This window comes from Podarcis muralis, chromosome 7 (genome assembly GCF_964188315.1).
Source record: "Podarcis muralis chromosome 7, rPodMur119.hap1.1, whole genome shotgun sequence".
Classification (NCBI taxonomy): Eukaryota; Metazoa; Chordata; class Lepidosauria; order Squamata; family Lacertidae; genus Podarcis; species Podarcis muralis.
In genome coordinates this window covers 6396192-6409355 of record NC_135661.1, presented here as the reverse complement: position 1 = coordinate 6409355, position 13164 = coordinate 6396192, and the positions used below count along the sequence as shown (strand labels likewise).

Genomic DNA, 13164 nt, shown 5'->3' with positions numbered 1-13164 from the left:
ACTTCCTTTCAGCGCAGGCTATCCAGTTTACACTGTGCTCTTCTTTTTCTATCCTGCTCTTCAGCCAAAAGGGCTTTCAGAGTGGCTTAGGTGCATTCAATTAAAACAGGACAGTCCCTCCATGCTGACAGTCTAAAAGGAACATGACACACAAGGGGAAAGGGACAGGGAGGTAAGGGGGGAAATCAAACTCAGACCACCAATTCTTAAGCTGCTGTTCTTATAATGACGAGCTGGCACAGTTTGGGGGCAGGAGATGCCTGATGGAGCTGGGCTTTTGGCAAAGCTGATTGAACGAGCCCCTCTTCCATTCTGTCTGAGGCCTTCTGATGGAATGGCTGCCCTCAGATGACAGTTGAGGAAGAGGAGGCCTGATGGAGCTGGCCTGTCACACAGTTGGAGAAGTTCCTCTGTTGCCATGAACAGGGACCTGATGACAACATGCAATAGTGTGTGCGTGTGCCACTTCTGATGTAGCAGCACAGGAGGTGCCTGACAGCCCCTGTTTGTGGTTTTAGATGTGTAGAGGTGTGAGGAGGAAGGGATTAGTGCAATGTCAGCTGCTGTTGTCACAGTGACACAGAAGCCGGTCTTACCAGCCTTGCAGATAAACTTATACAGTTGTTATTAGTTCCAAGGTATGAGTGCAAGAGTTTGCTCGCCTCGCATCCTGTTCTCACAGTGGCCCAAAAAGAAGCCAGCAAGCAGGTCCTGAATGCAACAACAGCACTCTCTCCCTGCTTGTGGCCAGTGGTATTGAATTGAATGGGGAAAACCTGATCCTCTCTCTGTGTGTGAACTCCCAAAGTGAGCTAGTATTCCTTTTAGCATTCCTCGTCCAAGTATAATCCCCAACTTTTTCTTTTGAAAAAAGACTCAGTGTTTGGAAAACAAATTTATAGGGAGACTTCGTGAAGTTAATCCTGTTTCTTGTAAACACATCCGCTCTGGCAGGTGGAAGCTCTGACAACAGAGCTTCCACCCTCAACAACCATGGTGGTTAAAAGCTGTGAGTGGGAAGGGGAGCCGAGGCTGTCTCTGCCACAGCAGGGCTGAACTGGCTAATGTCTGCTGAAGTCTCTGGGCGGCCGCCACTGCTACGCTTATGGGTAGTATCGTAAATCTGTCCCAGGCTTTGTAAGAAAGCCAAGCCAGCCAACCAACCAGAGGGGATACAAACTTCCTCTGTCCTGAGACTTAGCGGAAATGGTGGGGAGGCATCCATATTTTCATTTTAGCTGCAAATCAAAACAGTCTCTCGTTCAGCTCTCCTTTGCGTGGGGAGTAAATGCACAAATCTCTATATTGCAGGATTTTGCTGCAAAACAAAATGGATTGCTTTGAGCCCCAGGTCTTGTACCTCAGCTGATGCCTACCCAGAAATAGCATGCTTGTGTGGGTGGGTGGGTGGGTGTTGTCAGTTTTCAGGCTTGCCATGGTGTGAAGCCAAACTCTAGGCTAGTGGTTCCCAAACTTTCTCAGGCCACTGCCCCCTTGGGTTCAGTGTCAGATATTTAAGCTAATCGCCAAATGGCACTTTAAGCTTAGGTTATGGTTACCAGCACAGTGTCTAGGCACCATTTCCCCCCCACCATGATGATGATGATTTTTTATTTCTATACCGCTTTATATTTTACAGAAAAAAATCTTGTTCCATAACACATTAAAACATCAAATAAAAGCAATCCAGAATAAAGCAAATTCAAGCTTCAGGGAAAATATTTCAGATCCTTCTCTAAGTGACATTTGGCTTTCCCCGTATTTATTTACCTACTTGATTTATGCAGCTGCCTTGTAGAAGAAGTAGTCTAGTGTAGTGGTTAGTGTGTCAATCTAGGACCGTGAAGATCAGTGCTCAAACCTCCACTCAGTCATGAAGCTCACTGGGTGACCTTGGGCCAGTCTCAGCCTAACCTACCTCATAGGGTCATTGTAGGGTTTAACTGAGGAGGTGGTGAGTCATGTACTTCTTGTAGGAAACGGTGGGATATAAATGCAATAAGGAAGCTGTTCTACTTACCTGCTTAAGAAAGCTGGAGAGGGTAGCCAGATGAAGATGTCCCAGCATCCAACCCAGCATCCAGAGATCGCCACATGGTAGTAATTGGATCAGTGCCAATTGCAAAAAAGCGCCTGGCACCATGGGAATTTCTAACACTGCTTGGGTTCCATAAACTCATTCCCAGCAACTGCTGCCATACACTACAAAAAACATTATTCAATGTATTGGCACAATCCACTAAGGAACATACTTGGCACAATAAAATTCAGAAGTGTATCAGTTAATTGCACATTTATTCAAAGTCCAATTCAATAAAATGGGTGAACCTGATCTAGTAATACCAGTTTTTCAAGGTCATCAGCATTTCACTCCCCTTGCCTCTTAGTGCCCATCTGGGTAATCCCACTGCCCCCCCCCCACCAGTGGTAGTACTGCCCACTTTGGGAACCACTGGTATATATACCTTGCACATCCAGGTAGTGTCTCTTACATGCTGGTTACAGCCAGACCAGACTATATGCTTTTTTAATGTTATGTTGGCTGCCTGTTAACTGTCACAGTAAGGGACAGAAACTTGGTTTGAAAGCTGAGATTCTTAAGAAGGTCGATTTAAGGCTTCTGCAGAAATGTGGCATGCGCACACACCATGTGTCTTGTTGGGGCTTATTTCTATGCAGCATCCCAGCCTGTTGATGCCATTTCCTTCCTCTCTTTAGTGGCTGCTAAAATATCCTGGCTTCTGCAAAATGCAGTTGCTATGAATGCAAATTGCATGCAGTGGGGTTTCTCTTTTTTTTGTAGCATTCATTTGAAACACAGTATTTTAACTTGTTTTGCCTTGATTGAATGCTTTTACTGCAGCCAGTGGCTCAAGCAACTATTTTCCCCTCTGCTTCTTATCTTTCAAGTTCCTAGATTATTTGTCTCTTTCCTCCTCCCCCCCCCCATCAAATTTCAGCTTCTCTATACATACATTCCAGGAACATACCATAGCTGCTTTAATAAAATGCTGATATTTTGCTGTGAAAGTGTCTGGCACTGTATTTTGGGGGGTGGCTTGTGGTGAAAAGGGGAACACGTAAGAGGGAGCATAAAACATAATTTCCAAGCTTCCTGCTTAATAAGCCAATTCATTGAGTTCATGCTTGTCTACTGATGCCGTTCTGAACTGGGCAGTGATAACCTTCTTTGGTCATGTTCCTTGCTTGGAATTCTACTCTTGTCAGATATTTATCTGGACCATGGATAAAAGCAGTACCAAAATAAAGCATTTATCTTACTTTATTATTTTGTTTAGAGCTTTGGTATCCTGCTCTTTGGCCAGTTAAAACGAGAGAGTCTTGCAGGCTTAAGGTCGGAAAAGCACAACACAAAAGGGAAGAAGGGGCAGGGAAGGCAGAGGAAGAAACCAAACTGGGGCATCAGTATTTAAATAGTAATTTTCTTATAATGACTAGCTGGCATAGAAACAATTCAGGGGGCAGTAGCTGGCCTTTCAGCAAAGCTGATGAATGAAGCCCTGCTTCCCATCCCTCCCTCTGAGGCATCCTGGTGGAATGCATTATGACCACAAACCTGTTCGCTAGTGCCCTCTGAAATGTTGCTTTCCAAACAAGAAGAGAGCATGTCTGTGTTCCAAGGTTTTTGCGGCCTAGAAATAGACATGAGGGAAACAGAGGGTAGAAGGTAAGGGAGGCAGGAGTAAGCAGGGGAAGAAAGTATATACACACTATTTCAACTACATGTACTTAGCCTTAGTTACCGTATTTTTTGCTCTATAAGACTCACTTTTCCCCTCCTAAAAAGTAAGGGGAAATGTGTGTGCGTCTTACGGAGCGAATGCAGGCTGCGCAGCTATCCCAGAAGCCATAACAGCAAGAGGGATTGCTGCTTTCACTGCGCAGCGATCCCTCTTGCTGTTCTGGCTTCTGAGATTCAGAATATTTTTTTTCTTGTTTTACTCCTCCAAAAATTAGGTGCGTTTTGTGGTCTGGTGCGTCTTATAGAGCAAAAAATATAGTGCAATATCTTGTTTAAGAAATGCCCATAAGCCATGTGCATAAAACAGGAAAACAATCACCAGTGATATACAGATAAAATCAGTAGATTTTTTTAAAAAAAACAACCAAATATATGTAACTAAATTATAGACTGGCTGAAATAAACTGAATTGCAGGCATCTAAAATAGCACAAGAAAGGAGCTTTGCTGAATATTAGTAGGCAGGGAATTCCAAAGACATCACACAAGAACTAACCAACAGATGTGGGCAGGACTAGGGAGCCTCAGGCCCAAGGGCCACATGTGGTTCCCAAGGCTTCTCTGCCTGGTCCTCAGGGTTCTCCCCAAGGCATGCCACTCACTGACCCTCTATCTGTGGCCTCTGTGAGTGCTTTTGCCTGGCTGGACTGTATCCTTAAAGCTGTGGTTATGCCAGTTGCTTGCTTCGATTGAGGCCTCAAATATGTGTGGAAACTTTCTGCTTTTATGTGGTTGGAGTGTAGTGTGTGCTGTACCAAAAGAAATCACATCCATTCTTCTGGCCATTTTTGCTTCTGACCACAGCCATCGCTGGCATGTGGCCCCTGGAGGGTTCCCCGTGATAGAATGTGGCCCTCAGGTTAAAAAAGGGTTTCCCGCTCATGCAGTAGGGTTATTTGGACAAGTCTGTGTGCAAGGTAGGTCATCACATAGCAGGCCTTCATAAACACACAAAATTGTGTTCATAGTACAAATACTGCAATCCATACAACTGAGTCATAACCTGCTGCATGACAATCAAGGCAACCTTGGTGCTATCTTGCTGCTGCAGAGGCATAGGAAACCTTTTTCATTCTGTTTTGCCAGTAAGTAGTTGATGATTTGTTGGCTGGACTAAGTTACACGCCCCGTAAGCTATGAGGGCAGAGACATGTGCAGCAAATGCCCCTGGCGAAAGCATTAATTGCTAGCCAAACATCTTAGTAAAATGCAGGGGAGAGATGCAGTTCCTCCCCCTGCTTAAGCTATTGATGTCACTTGTTCCTTCCTCCTGACGCCACGCTTATTGGGTAATGGATCCTTCTTTTCGGTCAAGTTTATAGTCCGTGGGTCTCCTTGGCACTGGATGAAAGCAGCCAAATTGCACAGTTACGGTTAATGACAAGTTGTACAAATAATCAACATCCCTTTTATTATGCAGAAGATAAACAGAAACACAGAAGATGCAGGGTCAAAGAGAATGCCGTCCTCTCTCCCAACCTCAGCCTGTCTAGAGGGAGCATGTAGCATAAAATTCTGGTCTGGGGCTGTGGGGAGATATTGGCTCTGGGGAGAATTTCTCTGTTTTGGTCAGCAGATTTTGGTCACTGCTGGAACGTCAAAGGTAACATTGTTCTTACGTTCCATCTGCAAGACAATGCACAAGCCATATTTCATCTGAAAGGGAAGTTCTAAAATCTACTGTCTTTTCTTAGAACCAACCAAAATGTCACGAAATAGTGAGCAATTTGATTCAGCTTGGAGAACTCTTCAGGGTTTCAGAAAGTAAATGTTGGATTTGTTGTCAAATGTTATTTAGGAAGTTGTAGCATATTGTTATACCATGTGTACACCCGTGTGTGTGTCCTCGGGCGCATAGTTTACCCATCCTTTGTGCCTCCTGGGGTGTTCTCCAAAACTCAAACATTTGCATGCTTTTGTAGCAAGTTGACATGGCGATAAAAATGGTGTTTCACTCTGTGACAGCCACAGCTTTAGACAGCACGTGCTTTCACTGCTGTTATGTCCTTGAAGTTGTTTCTCTCCTTTGTAAAGAAAGAGAGAGAGAGAACTTCACACAGATAGCCCTGAATTTTTCAGTCTTGTAGGATTCACGGAAAGCAAAGCAAGAATATATTAAGTAGAAGGGGAGCTGGTAACAAAGCAGATGTCAGAGTGAAGATCCCAAGGAGTGAAAGCATCTTTGCAGGAGGTTTATTAAAGGAGATTTACCTTGGCTGAGGGTTCCCGTTAGCTCTAGGCTCTCAGATCTCTCCATCCTGGAGTGACTGGAATTGTAAAATAAGAAGTTCATTTAGAACATCCCCTCTGCACTCCCCACTCCTGTCACGGCAGTTCGCTCCTGGGGTGAAGATGCGAGCAATGGAAAATTGCCCACATGCTCTGAAAATCCCAAAGCCTTGGAGATCTTGGCTTGCTTTGCAGCCCACACTGGGATTGGTATGCAGAGCTCCGCAGTTGCCTTTTTGTGGAGCAAAGGGTTGTTTTTTCTTATTCCCTGCACTCTGGGGCAGGAGGAAATGCCCTGAAGGGCCACGGTGTTGGTGGGTAATGCAAGCATTAAGTCCAGTTCAGTTTCTGTTGGCAGGTGAGGGCGTGTTCAGAAACTCTGTGTGTGTGCTGGGCGGGGGAAAGGTCAAAATTATATATCAGAAGGCAACCCAGAGTGAACCATAGTCAAGGCAGTTTTGTAATTGGAAGACAATTTGTGGTTTTCTCCATTCAGGGCTTCAGTGTGCGATGAATGGCCAGATATGTGTGGTCATGAAGATTAGTAACTTTGGAGACTCACTTGCAAGATTGAGGAGATCTAAATTTTGCACCAACAACAGAAGTTATTTCTGTTGAAATAATGCAAATTTGAGTAGTTTTGCTTGAGTTACAGAACAGCTCCCCGCCCTGTCCCCACAGTAGTCATGGGGGATGGCAGAGAGGTCCCTGAAGCCCAACTTCTTAACTCACTCTTCTTGCTTCAAATACGCCATCTGGTGTGTTTTTTTGCACACTCTCAAGCTTGTATCTGTGTCCAGTCTCGCCTTGCTCTGCTACACTATTCTGGTTCTCTGAAATAAAGAAATAGTGGGGAAGAAAACTTACTGAAGAGTGCACATTGGATTGTGTGCATTACTTGCCTTTTCTTCCTTACCATTCAGCATTGTCATTGAACTGCCTTGTTCTTGTCTTGTGTTGATGCTTGATGGGCTAGAACTGGGAAGGGGAAACACATTTTGCTAGACGCCAACTACCATCATCCTTCCTGACCACTGGCCATGCTCCCCGGGGCTGATGGGTGATAGGGTTCAAGAATCACATAGGTGCTTGACCCCTGGGCTAGAAACTTGAAATGCTTTGCACACCAAAAGTCTTTGGTTCAGCTCCAAATGGCTCTCGCATGGCAGGTCTTGGAAGGGCCGTAGCTCAGTTGTAGAACTTCTGCCTGCAGTTAGAAGGTCCAAGGTTCAATCCTCAGGCATGGCTGGGAGGGCCCTAGAGAGCCACTGTTAGTTTAGGTTGGGATGCGGTTGGCGCTGTGGTCTAAACCCCTGAGCCTCTTGGGCTTGCCAATTGGAAGGTCCCAGCTTCTGCCAACCTAGCAGTTTGAAAGCATACCAGTGTGAGTAGATAAATAGGTACCTCTATGGCGGGAAGGTCAACAGTGTTTCTGTGCACTCTGGCTTCCGTCACGGTGTTCAGAAGCGGTTTAGTCATGCTTGCCACATGACCCGGAAGCTAGCTGTGGACAAACGCCGCCTCCCTCAGCATGAAAACGAGAAGAGTGCCGCACCCCAGTCGCCTTTGACTGGTGTTAACCGTCCAGGGGTCCTTTTTATCTAGTTAGTTTAGACAGTCCTGAGCTACATGGAGCACTGGATGTGACTTGGTATAAGGCAGTTTCCTCTGTTCCTAAGATCTTTCTTCCAGAGATCTTAAGAGAGCTGCTGCCAGTCAGTGTTTACGGCTCTCAACTAGATGGACCAGCAACTTCCTATGTTCCTTAAATGTCTGTCTTCCTGAGATATGGGAGAGCTTCTGGCAGCCCAGGATAGGAATAATATTCAGCAGTTTCAGTTATGTTCCAGAGTCTGTCCAGAGATCTGTGTAGGTGGCATGAAAAAACACTGTAGCCTTGGGCAGTCTTGAAGTTTAACTCACCTGTGATCCAGCCCTGTAGCACCACATCATTAATCTTTTATGAGCGATGTGTAACACTTTTTCTCCCAACCGAAATTCTGAGTCATAGGAAAGTGCTTAAGGAAGCAGCCAGTGAAGTTTAGTGTCTCCTTTCCCCTTCCACTCCTTTTTAAGCAATTCCAGCTGGCACTGGTGGGGCAAGCTGCTTCCTCTAGCGTTCTCACGATCCTGAAGCAGAGACCCTGACCCGGCAACTGTGTGCTCGCTTTCTGAAACCTTGTTGCAAGGAGCGGTGGGTGGCAATGACAGTATGTGGCCAGAAGGATCCTCTTTCTGGGGTCAGCTGCTAGTTGCATCTTCCTATGCCAACCTAAACAGTGTTTTGGTTTTGGTTTATTTTTCCTTTGTGAGGGGATGAGCAGGGAAGAGGGTAGAGCAGGAGTCAGCAACCTTTCTCAGCCATGGGCTGGTCCACCATCCCTCAGACCATGTGGTGAGCTGGACTGTATTTTGAAAAAAATAATGAACGAATTCCTATGCCCCACAAATAATCCAGAGATGCATTTTAAATAAAAGGACACATTCTACTCATGTAAAAACACACTGATTCCTGGACTGTCCACAGGCCGGATTGAGAAGGTACTTGGGCTGCATCTGGCCCCCAGGCCTTAGGTTGCCTACCCCTGGAGTAGAGCAAAATGCTTTTCTGCATCTGTGCTAAGTAAAAAGTCCAGGCTCCTGAATTTGGAATTGCTTCTACAGGTAGCTTGGCCCTGGATTTTCATCTAGTTACCAAGAGTGACTCCGAACCAAGTGGTTCAAATGGTCTTCTATGGCATGACCTGGAGGCTTGAACACTAGAGGGCAGTGATATGGTTTGTTTTCTTTGCCATGCAAGCCATAGTTTATTCTGATGTATGAAATGGGAAACTCTGGCTTGCTCTTATCCTCCAAACCAGAACTGTAAACCATGGATCTGCTACGTTACGTTACGTTACGTTACGTCTGCCTCCACAATTGGAGGCAGCAATGCTTCTGAATACAGTACCAGTTTCTGGAAACTCCAGGAAGGAAGAGTGTTCTTGGGCTTGAATACAGCTTTGCGTGTTTCCAACAGGCATCTGGCCACTGTGATTACAGGATGCTTCACTATATGAGCCATTAGGCTGATCCAGGAAGGCTTTTCTTATATTCTTTATATTCTTATTTTAACAAGTATTATCCCACTTTTCCTTCAGGGGCTTAAGAAAAGAGTAAGTGGTTCTCTTTATCCTCAGAACCATGTTATGAGGATAAAGGCTGAAAGGAAGTGACTGGCCCAAGGTCTCCCAGTGAGCTTCATGGCTAAGTGGGGATTTGAACCAGGTGTCCCAGGTCTTAGTCCAACACTCTAATCACTACACAACACTTGCCTCCCTGGAGTTCTGGCCTGGAGTTTGCTGATTCAGACATTGTAAGCAGCTGCAGGTTGTGTAAAATAGGAAACTGAAAGTGACGTTGGGGGTGGGGAAAAACAAAAGCTTGTGGTTTGATGACAACTGGGTTGAGACAAACCTCCAGTATTTCCCCTTTTCTTGTTCGTTATATTTACTATTTTATTTAGAAAAAAATTAATATCGTGCCAAAAAAGGCTCCCAGAGCAGTTGATGCATCACTACAAAAAGCAGGCTGGCCGTGTCGTCAGGCTTACAATCACAAAAGGCTTACAGCACAAAAGGAAAATGTACTGGGAGGGAGGAGGAAATAAACTCAGGGTTAAGTTCTTAGGTTCTAATGACCAGGTGGATTTTTCTTTTTTAATTGTAGATAACTTTTTATTATATTTTTAATACTGATAGTATACAAGAAACTACAATGACCACTGTCAATTATCTGCTTATTGCTGTGAAAGACTAGGACTCCTCTGTGCCATATTTCGTTTCTAGCATTTCAAACTGCCCTCCCAAAATTGCTAGCCTGATTTCCCGTGTGGTCCTCTGTCATTTTGTGGCACTTTGAAAATCACTCTGCAAGAGTTTTCCATAGCTTAGTGGTAGCGCATCTACTTTGCTTTCAGAAAGTCTCAGGTTTAATCTCTGGATAGGATTGGGAGACTCTTCCTGTCTGAAAACCCCAGGAGCTTCTTCCAGTCAGTGTCTGATTAAGTATAAAGGCAGCTCCCACTGCTGCTGTGTTCCTGCTCAACTGCAGGCAATTCTTGCTCTTCATAGGTGAATTACTACTACAAGCCTGCCTTTTGCAGCAGTGAAATCCAGCTAACGGAACCCTTTCCCCCCTGCTTCTCCAAATATATTTTAAGACATTGAAGCAAGTACCGTCTAACAAGTTGCTACACAAAAGAGTGAAGAGGCGGGGGGGGGAGAGGAGGGGGGGAATTGTTTTTATATTTTATTCCACCTCTCCACCAGTCAGCTGAAGGTGGTTTTCATTAAAACATAATGAATATAAACATGTAAAGGATTTGTGTTTGTTCTTGCTGATTAAAAATCTGAGGACTGGTAACTTGTTTTCAAGACAATTGCAACCTGTTCTGTACAGTTGGTCAAAAGTATCCCCCCACCCTCAACTTCAGGCGCCCCCATAGGTTCCACCTTCCGCCATGTCAGCATTTGTTTATTTGGCCTGTCTCTTTTGAGAGAGTGCAAGTGCTGCATGATCAGGGGTGCGTGTGTGTGTGTGTGTGTGTGTGTGTGTGTGTGTGCTGTGACCTCTGAAGAATTCATACCTAAGAATCCGTTCCCAGGCTCCATCCATGGTTGGCATTTCCAACTCCTGCAAAGGAGGAAGCGCTGACACCGCTTGCTAATGACAGGTGGTGCGCTGGGAGCCCTTGGCGCCACAAAACTGTGCTGAGGACAGTTTGCAGGCACATCTTTGGGGCTCTGTGTTCTTTCCTGTTGAAATGGGGGGGGGGGGGAGAAGTGCACAGCTCCCAGCCTTGCTGCTCCCTGCAAGTGTGTGCTGCCTCCCTCTCCCTGCCAACATCAACAGAAGTTGTCTTCCCTCTGGATGTACTCTTGCAGCATAAAGTTACACTATTCTGTCACTGTCACAGGCTGTGTGCCTCTGAAAACCAGTTACTAGGGTTTGACAAATTGCAAGAGAGAGAGAGGTGCACACGTTGCACTTGGGTCCTGCTTGTGGGCTTCCCTTTGGGTCCAGTGATAGAAACTCAGATATAGAAGCTAGGCGCCAAATGGTTGCTTAAACCAGGGTTACAGTCACCAAAACAGAATGCCTAGTTGCCGTTTTTGGCCAGGCGGCTCAAAAGTCATACAGTCATATCTCGGGTTGAATGTGCTTTGGGATGAGCGCGTTCAAGTTGCGCTCCGCGGCAAGCCGGAAGTAACGGAGCGCATTACTTCCGGGTTTTGCTGCTTGTGCATGCGCAGAAGCGGTGAAAAGCAACGCGTGCGTGCGCAGACGTGCCATCGCTGGTTACGTTTGCTTCTAGATGCGAACGGGGCTCCAGAACGGATCCCATTCGCATCTAGAGGTACCACTGTATTTTCAACATGACTTTGGGGTCCCTGAAATTCATTCTGATTGTGCAGGTAAGATATAATGGACAGAATTATACAGGATGTGTTGCTAGTGTGTGAAAACAGACAAGATCCAAGGATCCCCTGGTGTGCACCTCCAGATGGTGGAGGCATCTGGTGCCCGGGCATCTTCATGGTCTCAAGTGTCGGATAGTCAGGTGCAAAATGTGCCTGGGAAATTTCAAACGCTGTTTGGGGCATCTGGGTGGGCTGTTGAATGCTGGGCTAGATTGACCTCTTTTGGCCTCATTCAGCTTCAAGTCTCTTCTTATGAGAGGGAAGGCCATTGTCTTCATGCCCTGTGTATAAGCTTCGTGTGGGCACTGTTTTGGTTGCTGTGAGAACAAGATGCTGAACTAGATGGGCCTTTGTATTCCCTGTTGCTCCTAATGGCAACAGTTGTGTGTGTGTTTCTTGTACAGTGGTACCTCGGGTTACAGACGCTTACAGACTCCGCTAACCCACCTCGGGTTAAGAACTTTGCTTCAGGATGAGAACAGAAATCGCGCGGTGGCGGCGCGGCAGGCCCCATAAGCTAAAGTGGTACCTCATGTTAAGAACAGTTTCAGGTTAAGAATGGACCTCCAGAACGAATTAAGTTCTTAACGCGAGGTACCACTGTACTGTATCCTATTTCACTTGTTCACCTTTGCTTAGGCTGGGAGCTAAGCACTGTAGACTAAAAGAAAGAATAGATGTGGGATGGCACTATCCTGTTGAAGGCAGGGCCACTCGACCTCAAGTGGCTGGTGGTCACAAGTATGGCAAAGGGAGCAACTGGTTGTTGTTGTTTTTTGGGAGGGGCAATCTCTTCCCTCCTTCAGTTTGATCCTAAATTGCAAGATTGCGCCAGTTACCAGGAGCCCAGAAAGTGGGATGCCTTTGGGCAATAATTTGGTGATCCCTCAGATAATAATTCCATCGCCACGAAGCTGTGCCAAGCGAGCCTCACTTCCAGTGTGTATTGAATGATTTCCTTTATGGTGCAAGATGTCCCAAGTTGTGAAAAACGTACTGACATGGTTTGCCATGTTCAGCAGCAATGCAGTGATCTGGGGTCAAGGCTTAGCTAAGTGACAGAGCACCTGCTCTGCATGCAGAATGTATTATGTTCACTCCCCAAAACAGTATAGATAAAAAGGATCTAGGGCTGGGAATAACATCTGTCCAAGATTCTGCGGTTCATCAAAGTAGGCTGTCCTGGGGCTTGGTTGGGTCAACATTCAGTCTGGCTTGGTACAAGGAAACTTCATGCTGTTCTCTGAATGATTTAACATTCCCCCCCTTCTGTTCCTCCTCCCACAGAGTGACCAGCAGCTGGATTGTGCCTTGGATTTGATGAGGCGTCTGCCTCCCCAGCAGATTGAGAAGAACCTTAGTGATCTGATTGATTTGGTGAGTATTGGGGTATCTTAAACTAGAGCAGAGTTATAATGTCCCCTGTTCATGCCAAACCATTGTTTGCACCAACCAATTTAGATCCCGGTAAAGGCACATGGTAGACCAGCTTACCCCTGCCTGGGGCTCTCCAGATGTTTTGAGCTTCAGCTTCCATCCTTGCGGCTAACTGTTGACCAGCTAGCTGGTGGGAGTCCTGGTACAACAATATCTGGAGGGTAGCAGGTTTCAGTAGAGAAACCATGGTTTAGAGTTGATTGTCTTCATTTTCCACCTGCTCCAGATTGCAGCAGGCAAATCAGTGTTCGTAACTGCTTGTCTGCTCTCACTT

General features: G+C 45.8%; 1 protein-coding gene across 1 annotated transcript in view; it reads left to right on the top strand.

Moving 5' to 3' along the window:
- The window catches only part of CAPZB (capping actin protein of muscle Z-line subunit beta), a 60903-nt gene that overhangs the window by 12433 nt on the left and 35306 nt on the right, over window positions 1–13164 (top strand). The window contains exon 2 of the mRNA XM_077931094.1: window positions 12741–12830. Within this exon, the coding sequence (XP_077787220.1) occupies window positions 12741–12830 (90 nt within the window). The remainder of the gene's footprint in view (window positions 1–12740; window positions 12831–13164) is intronic.